Source organism: Hyposmocoma kahamanoa, unplaced genomic scaffold (genome assembly GCF_003589595.1).
Source record: "Hyposmocoma kahamanoa isolate Upper Pololo Valley unplaced genomic scaffold, ASM358959v1 67, whole genome shotgun sequence".
Classification (NCBI taxonomy): Eukaryota; Metazoa; Arthropoda; class Insecta; order Lepidoptera; family Cosmopterigidae; genus Hyposmocoma; species Hyposmocoma kahamanoa.
The window spans coordinates 3,411,191-3,420,348 of NW_020653855.1; the positions used below are offsets into that span (position 1 = coordinate 3,411,191).

At 37.2% G+C, this 9,158-nt stretch overlaps 1 protein-coding gene across 3 annotated transcripts in view; it reads left to right on the forward strand.

The window, feature by feature from the left end:
* The window catches only part of LOC113232179 (putative fatty acyl-CoA reductase CG5065), a 96,987-nt gene extending 88,179 nt beyond the window's left edge, over positions 1 to 8,808 (forward strand). For all 3 annotated transcript variants that reach the window (XM_026466820.1, XM_026466818.1, XM_026466819.1), the window contains 5 exons: positions 514 to 706; positions 2,150 to 2,256; positions 3,313 to 3,445; positions 4,408 to 4,665; positions 6,040 to 8,808. In XM_026466820.1, the coding sequence (XP_026322605.1) occupies positions 514 to 706; positions 2,150 to 2,256; positions 3,313 to 3,445; positions 4,408 to 4,665; positions 6,040 to 6,187 (839 nt within the window). In that variant the 3' untranslated portion in view covers positions 6,188 to 8,808. The remainder of the gene's footprint in view (positions 1 to 513; positions 707 to 2,149; positions 2,257 to 3,312; positions 3,446 to 4,407; positions 4,666 to 6,039) is intronic.
* Positions 8,809 to 9,158: the final 350 nt, after the last annotated feature.

Here is a 9,158-nt window from a genome sequence, read left to right on the forward strand (position 1 = left end):
CAATACAAATTTAATTACAGTTAATAGCGACATCTCTAGCCAGAGCTGGTAGCTGTAAAGTTACCTAACTGCGTGACGAAATGCTTTCGTGGATTTCCCATAGATGGCGTTACGAGTGAAAAGTCATTGAAAGCCAATTGCAAGGTTCTGACAACAAGCACATAGAAAAATTCGAGAGGTTCGCTGGTTCGTTCCGTGGCTTAGTCGTCATGGCGTCTTGCACGGTTTGCCAAAAGACGTTGGTTCGAATCCGGCCGGGTGGAAGGAATTTTTTCTAAGTGTTCGATATTTGTATTAATAAATAATTTTCATTGATGATAAAGTGCCCCCGTGGCCAAACGGTTACCGTACTGGACTGCCACGAAGAGGTTCCACGTTCGATTCCCGGACCGGGAGAAATATTTGTGTGACATTTATTTCTCTCGTGAGTTTGAGTGTAATTTGTTATGTGTGTTTGAGTTTGCCTAGTAAAAAAATTGTCGTATGTCAATATTTTCTGTAACATTTTTCCAGTACTCTCGTCGCTCCGAGAGCCGGTACAAGGATGGGTGGACAACTGGAATGGACCTAATGGTATCATCGCAGCGGTAGGCAAGGGCATCTTCCGCACGATGTTGGGGTCAGGGACACGCGTAGCTGATCTTGTGCCTGTGGACACGGTCATCAACCTCATGATTGTTTGTGCGTGGCGGACGAGTCTGAAACGGTAAATGCGTTATGTATGAAACACCAACAGTCGCAATAATAGTTATTTGTTACGTAATGCTGCAAAATTTTTGTTTGACGAGTGCTTGTATTGAATCCTAAGCGTAGCGAGGGTTTCATGCCACGAGACGCAAAACAACTTTGCTACCAAGCGAAACACAACTGTTCACCTCACTATAGCGAGGAAAATGGTAGATTTTTTTTTGTAATACTAAATGACGAGACTAACAAGTCGTGTGACTGGTGGTAAGCGACACACCTGTCGCTAACAATTGAGTACCACTCAGAGCTTTAAACCACAAAGATCTGAGGGGCACTGCCACTACGCCCGACGCCCTGAGACATAAGCTGACAAGTCCCATATGCATGTAATTTCACCAACACCCTTACCCTTCAAAACCGTAACACAGTATGCTGACATTACTGCTTGGCTGCAAAAATAGGTAAGGTGGTAGTACTTCTCTGGACTGACTCTTTCACAAGGAGGCTTTACTGCTATTAAAATGAAGGAAAACATTTGAACTATAACAAATCAGTTTTAATAAACAAAATTAGTTATCGTTGTCAATTTAATGTCAACAATATAATAAGAATAAACATACCAGCGAATTTATATTACATAAATAATGTACGACAAATCGCGTAGTTGAACGTGTCAGTTTTTTTTTTGCGTCGTAAGGAAAAGTTAGTGCAGGCCCACAGTCAAGTTCGAATTTCAAACACCTTTTGAACGCTAGCGTGGGAAAAACGCTTTTGCGCGCAGATTCCCAATGAGAAAGAAAGCCTTTCCGAGCTAGTGAGGTGAAAACATCGAGTATATAACCAGAAATAGAGACGCAATGTCATTTAAATTGTTTGCAAACTATTCTGCCATATCATTACGGTGACATCTGCGTTCCAATTGGCCAATCATTTCACACATACTGGTACACATATTGGTCGTCAATATTTTTGGAATATACGGAGACGTACACACAGGTCAGTTGTTCGCGCTGTACTATTTCATTGCAAATTGATTTCAGCGCAAACGAGAGTTGATAGTTAAAAGTGATATAAGGCCCATTTTCCTGATGAATTGCCAGTGATGGATGGCCCTTATTTCGTCTCTACTTCTGGTTATATACTCGATGATAAATAGTTAAAAAAATAAATATTGATGGCCAATTACAAGTTTCCACATATAAATTATTAGATAAATTTTAGAACTGTACACAAACGCTGAGAAGGAAAAAAATCGAAAAGAGAAAACTTGAATTACCTTTTATCTAAAGGAATGAAAAAACTATTTACAGCGTAATCGCTGAAGTTGGTCCGGTGAAGTACCTATTAAAAAAGTCAATATCGTGCCGCCTCGGCACTCTGTTAAAGCACTCGCTTGTTCTAATGAATTATCATTGCTATTTTAATTATTATCATTTTCTAATAAAATGTCGTTTGTTGACAGGGGTGACGGCGTGGTCGTGTATAACTGTTGCACAGGACAACAAAATCCCATTACGTGGCAGCGCTTTGTCAAGACCAGCTTCAAATACATGCGAAAACATCCTTTCAGTGAGTATATTTCATGCTCTTGCCATAAGAAAACGACATATGGTTCTGTACGGAGCAATCCCCGTCACTGTAAAACAACGTTCTAGCGCCACACGTGTTATTCCGCTCCGGTGCTCCGCGCGACGGTCCGCGTATAAATGCGCACTGCTCTGAAACCAGCCTAACTTTTCTATATCGTCTCGGGTCTTGGTGCTTGTGGTACCATCGTTGTTTACGATTTCCATAACACAAAGTGCTTTAGTTATTTACTTTGGAATCGGAGCAACGTATGTGGGTGGTCTAATATTTATTTATTTACATAAGATTCAAGAAAGAAGGATTTCTGTTCGAGAAAGAAGAAGAAATCCTTGAGTTTACATTGCAGAAGTTACCTGCCTTAGTTCTTAAAATTTATTAATTAAAATTAAGAGATGAAATTAACATTATAATTGTTCAATCTTAACCAATCAATTACACCAGTAACTGTTTATGAAGTTTTCTGTCAACGTTGGGAACCAGTACGGAAATGTCATCCGCTTAGAATATACATTTATGCTTGGTTACTACAGGAAGATCGTTAATATAGATCAAAAATAAGAGTGGGCCCAAGACGCTTCCTTGAGGGACACCCATATTAATTTGCCACGATTTTGACCTAAATTTATTTGTATCCCGTTTCTGAGTCAACATTGTCACCTCTACACATTCCTGTCTATCATTGATGTAACTGTTCAACTATGCGAGAGCTGTGCCCCGTATGCCGTAAAAATCACATTCGTGTAATAGTTATAGCATGGGACACTGAACCAAACGCTTTGGTCATGTCAAAGAATTATCCATTATCCAATTTTTTGGTAATACTATTAACTAACTTGAAAGCAGCAGTGACTGTCGATGTGCCCTTCTGAAAGCTGTTTTGGTCAGCATTTAATATTATTGTATTTTTCAAAAAAGCCAGTAAATCTATTGCATAGCTTTTTCAAAGACTTCACTAAGTACTGATATTAAAACAAAGAATATTTCTGGCAGTTTACCCTAAACTGGAGCCCACCGTTAAATGCTTTTGATACATCGCAGGCGAGGTGGTATGGTACCCGGGCGGTGACATCACCAACAACCGACTGAAACATGGAGTGCTGTCATTGCTGCAACATCGCGCACCAGCTATTGTAATTGACCTAGCTTCGAGAGCTTCGGGGAACAAACCTATGTAAGTTGTCTAAGGTCGAATACCGGTATGTGTTGACAGTCAGATACGGTTCATATACAAACTTACTTTATTTTGTAACAATTTATGAACTAGGCTACTATGAGCTCGTACTGCAATCCTAAAGCTAAAGTTGAAGTGCCTGCCAAATTCGGACTATGTATATCTTTACAAAAACTGGGCAGGTTCCGTGCATTATACATTGACTGTTTAAAAATTCCATTTGCCATGACACTGAAGCTGCTGTTAGCTGACAAAATAAGCAATTCTAAAAAAGTTAATCACCGACTTATTTTTTTTTGGAAAATGTTTTTTTGTCACAGTTCCAAAATGATTTCGTTTTTGATTTAAGTTTTATTACATTTAAGTCTAGCAACCTTTTTAATTTTATTGGTGTAAATGGTCAAGTTAATTTTAAATAGTGCCAAATTTGAGCATACCGCAAAATTAAATCAAAATGTGAGTGTTCCGTAATCAAATTCCAAATTCACCAATGTCGTTACAATAATAATGGCAAGAAAAATGACTTATAGTTTTCTTTTAGGACAAATTGTAAAAGTATAGCAAATAATAAATTTATTTTGGAAAATACAATGTCTCCGTTTTTGACAATCGGTTTTTACCTACTTTCAAAACGCGTCCAGGGTAGTATAGCCATCTTTTCTTCTTTATATGATTGATAGTATAGCTCTATCTCGCTCTTTTGTTTTATCCTTATCTGGTCAGAGACAAAACTTATCATCTGTGCCATGCAATTCCCATTCAACTTTGTGTAGGTCATGATACGATGTCAAACAGCTTAGTTTTACCACGCAGTTTAATCTGCGTGAAGCCTAGTTTATTCCTTACAAGCTCATAGTAGGCACCCAGATCTTTGAATAAGTGACACAGTTACCTAAGCAGTCTTGTATATGACAAAACCAATCGTAGCAATACATGTAAAAAGGTGATTTTTGAAATTCAAGGATGATGCGCATCCAAAACAAATTGGAAAAGGCTGCGGCTTGCCTCGAATACTTCACGACACGCCAATGGGCATTTTCCGATGACAACGTGCAAGCCCTGTGTGCTGCCCTGTCGCCCGACGATCGTATGACGTTCGACTTTAACGTAAAGAACATCGATTGGGATGCGTACATCGAATCGTACGTGCTGGGGATCAGAAGGTTCCTGTTCAAAGAGAGCCCGGAAACGCTGCCAAGGTCTCGGACGGTGCTTCGGAGGTGAGCTTTTTACGTAACCCTATTTTTGACATTTAACATATTTACCGTGTCAAACCAATATAATGTAATATCAAAAACAGCATTTTGAAAAATGCTGCGTAAAGGATTATTCGATTTTTTGTATGTTTTTTTGATAACAGAAAAAGCTACATTTAACTTCCGTTATATACCTACATTAGATATTAAAGAAACCTATCTAGCCATTATAATTTTACTTTGGGAAGATTTTTTATTGAAAAACGAATAAATTTTTTTCCCTCGTTAACAGCCGAAAGATTCTGGTTGTTATGAAATTATAAAGCACTATTGTACGTTGCAGTGTTTTGATTGAACACGATAGAATGTCGTTTTTTATTGTTAACATTTCAACTGCGACAAATGTTAGTAGACCCCCGCTCCTAAGACATTTGCGCGATCTGAGAGTTTTGGGTAACTCAGGCACTCCGCAACACTGTACTGCATTTCGCGCGTGTAAAAGTGAAAGTGTTATGTCAAAATAATTTTACATTTTAAAACTTAGTGTAATTTAGTTTGTAATATGTCATTCAAAATCACCTTCAAAGTTGAAATGTCAGAGTATAATAGTATCGCATATACAGGGTGTAATCGTTAAGTGGTACCAGGTGATCATTCCATAAATATAAGGGGTATCAAAAAGCTTTAAACTGATATCGAAATTACGTTATCTAATGAGTAAACCAACATCAATAACTTTTTAAAAATAAAACTAGAAATATTCAAAATCTAACATTAAACGCTCCCATACATTTAATATGACAGTTGTAGAGAGGCTTTAGTTTTCCTACACTAAGAGATGACAATAAGTTAACAAATAACAAAACTGCTATAAATAACATATTAAAACTACCTTTTAGGTAATTGAATAAAAATATAATTATTTGGCCAAGTGTGAGTTGTCCATAAAAATTAATAAAATTTGGCAATTTATTATTTAGAGATGATTGACTCAGTTTCAGTGCAAGGGATGAAAAAAAACGGGGCAGCAAATGTGGGTCAAATTTAATTTAAAAAATTTTCATACAAAATTAGTAACATTTTATTGTCCCGATTCTTTTCGTCCAATACAATAAAAAATTTCTTACAAGAAACTGAGTTTATCAGCATTAAAAACAAATTAGTCAATTTTATTCATTTCGCATAAAAAACATTTCATTTGACCAACATCTCCTGTCCCCATTTTTTTTTTTTCGTTTTTGAAAAGTGCACATTTCACCTCGACATCACCTTATGGAAAGCGACGATGAGGTCGAGCATGCACACTTAAATAGTGCCTACAAGACTCCTTCGCAAGAAAACCTTCAAGAAACTACGTTGTTATTATTTCCGTATCAAAAAGACATGTATTGTTTTCAGGTTACACATAGTCCACATCGTAACTCAAGTGGCGACCGTCTTTTTCCTATGGAGATTTCTGTTCTCCCGCTCGAACGCGTTGCGCAGCATCTGGCGACGCATCGTGGAGTTGTTAACGAGAGCGGCGCGCCTTTTAGCCATAGCCTGATGCCACGCGCCATTAATTCCCTTGACACTTCGTTGACAGCGCCCCTACAGTTAGCAAAACGCTTATACAAGCTGCGTTGAACAAAATTTTGTTAAATTGTCACCACTTGTTCAACTATGGAGCTCGATTAACTGAACTAGCGCGAGTTTTTTTCCTAAAAATACTGTTGAAAAATAAATTCACATCAGTCCGTCGTGGCCACGGGATCTTACAACGCCCGAGACATTGGTTTGTTTGAAAAGCAATTATACGCGATTTAGTCCGAAAAACAGTTACAATGTCAACGTGTAACAATCGCGAAAACCTAACAAGGTAACTTACCGATCTAGTTGAAAAAATAAGCCGTAGTTCAGTTGACTGTACTTTACGTTTGAATAAGTGGGAATAAGACATTTGAATGTTAATTTTTCACGCTGAATTACAGCGCCCGATCGATACAAAAAGTTAAAGACATTATAAGCAACGGCAAATATATTTAGGAATGTTTTTCTCTTCAATTTCTAAGCTTAAGGGGCCGCCGTACCTTGCTTCCTTTAGACGCTGCGCTATATAAAATCTGAATAATGATACGGCGTTGACAACCAAAAAAACTCAACACAAACATGTATAACAGACACATGGAAGAATTTCGTTGACCTGCTAACTCAACTCGTAGCTCAGTTGACGGAGCGACGTTACGGTACACCGTGGTCGCAAGTCCTGTCCGGTCGAAGGAATTTTTCTTTATATTTGATCTATGTGTTAACAATTATATGAATGAAGATTTTATATCGCGTATTGTCAGTTTTCAAGCTATTTCGTAAGATAGTAACATAGTTACTAAAGCTACAGTAATGCTAATTCCAAATAATTTTGTACTATAATTCAGCTCAATGAATATTCAAAAGGTTCAAACCTCTGTTATTGCATAGATATAATATTGTACAATAGTGTAAACGCTATGCAATAAAATAAAAACACTTAAGTTTCAACTAGATTCATAGAAATGCAGTAGCATTAACGACTGTAGAATATAGAAACAACGTTTGTTCGCGTTTGTGCAGTTGGCAGGATTGATAGATTTTTCTTTTTCGTCCAATCGTCCTTTTCTTAACTGACTTTTTTTCATATATAAAGAAAGGCAGCAGTATGATCGTACTTCTCACTCAGTTACTATAAATATATCAAAGACGATAGCCTTGATAGTGGCGTCCACTCTCTTCACCGTTTAAGATAAATGGTTAAAAAAGGTCACAAATATATAATGGGTGGCATTTTTGGTGACCGGGACAATAAGAACCCTTTAATAAAAATTCAATGTAGGAAATATATAACCAGGAAAAACAAACAGACGAGAAGCGTTCAAAAATCATTCATAAATTCAACTAAGGATGTGTTCTTTTTGAAATGGGTGTTGGATTGAACAACGTGCGCTGGATGCTAGGCGCGTATAATGATTTTGGCGCCCCTTGAGACTGCCGCCCAGGGCAAGGTGCCCCGGTTTGCCCCCGCCAATATCCGGTGCTGGACAATAGTGAGTGAGAACAGTAAGCAAGTTTTTATTGAATTGAAAGTATAAGAAAAATAATATATCTAATTATATTCGGAAGCTGCACAAACGATAATGCACGATAGAAAATAAGACTATAAAGTAACACTGTTTATTGAAAAATATACATCAAAATGAACTAAATACGTTCAGTAACTATAGAAATATGAATTTTCATATAAGCATGGATTTTTGACAAAAATCACTTTATTAAGTACATAATAATCTGTTGTTAAAATGGGGTCTAATAGCCCTTAATAAAAAAAATATATATTGTTCCGTATTTCTGTGTATCTAGTTGAAGTAATTCCTAATAATCTAATTAATAACAAAATACGTGTTTAGTCCTCAGTCATTGCTAGAGTACCAATAGTTAAATAAATATAAAATTTTTAGAACCATTACAATTTACAGTTTATTTAACGTCCAGGTTTTATTTTCAAACCACGATTACGCAATTTAGGGTGTGAAAGCTCAATATAATAGCCAAGATTAGGTATTAACTAGTCAGTCAACTCAATTGCAATAAGCACTTGTTTAAATGACAAATTTCCAGTTCAAACACGATTTATTGTTGTAATGGTGGCTTCCCACGGTCCGTTATTGCACGGGCCGCGCGCTCTTGAAGTTACCGATGCACGGCGATCCGACTGGCCTTTACAGTCGAGTCCGCGCCGGCACGAGCGGCATACTTCCCACGGCGCGTTTGCGCAAGCCGTGAAACCACGGGCCGTGGGAAGCCAACTTAAAACAGTTATTAGTAATTTTATTAAACGAAATAATAATGATTAGGATTGTGGAGTGAACGATTTGGTAGTGGGTGTAGATTTTATCCAATATTGACGGTTTTTATCGAGGATTTTCGTGTAGAGCGATATGGTATGGTTAAAAGACAACGTGACCTCTGTCAGTGAGGTATGTAATAAATTGTTGATTCTTTTTTATTGATTAAGAACTATAGTCTATTAACCTTGACAATGCGGCAGGTGGTTAATTGTGATATCACAGGGGTTCATGTGATTGGTCAGCTTGAATTTCCTACTGCATTTTTAATGCGAATGAACTGTATAATCCAGATAATCAATTCATTCAGTGTCGCTATGTCAAAAACGAAAATTAGTATACCTTGAGGCAATTCTTAAGGTCACAAGTTCAAAGCTCGATAAAATTAGATGAGGGTAATCCACATCGGTAGGTTAACTACGTATTGCTGGCCAAACAGCGTTACGCAAATTCTTGCTATGTTGTTCTTCAAAAGCTGTTGAAATTTCATGCCTGGATTCTATTTCAGAATCTGCATCTGATTGAAGATTACAATCTTGATCTGTAAGAATTTGTCCCACTGTCCAAGCTTTAATTGCAAAATGTCCAAAATACATCAACAACATAGCGTAAGAACTAATACAGTAAATATGCAATAGCATAAGAAACTAATACAGTAAA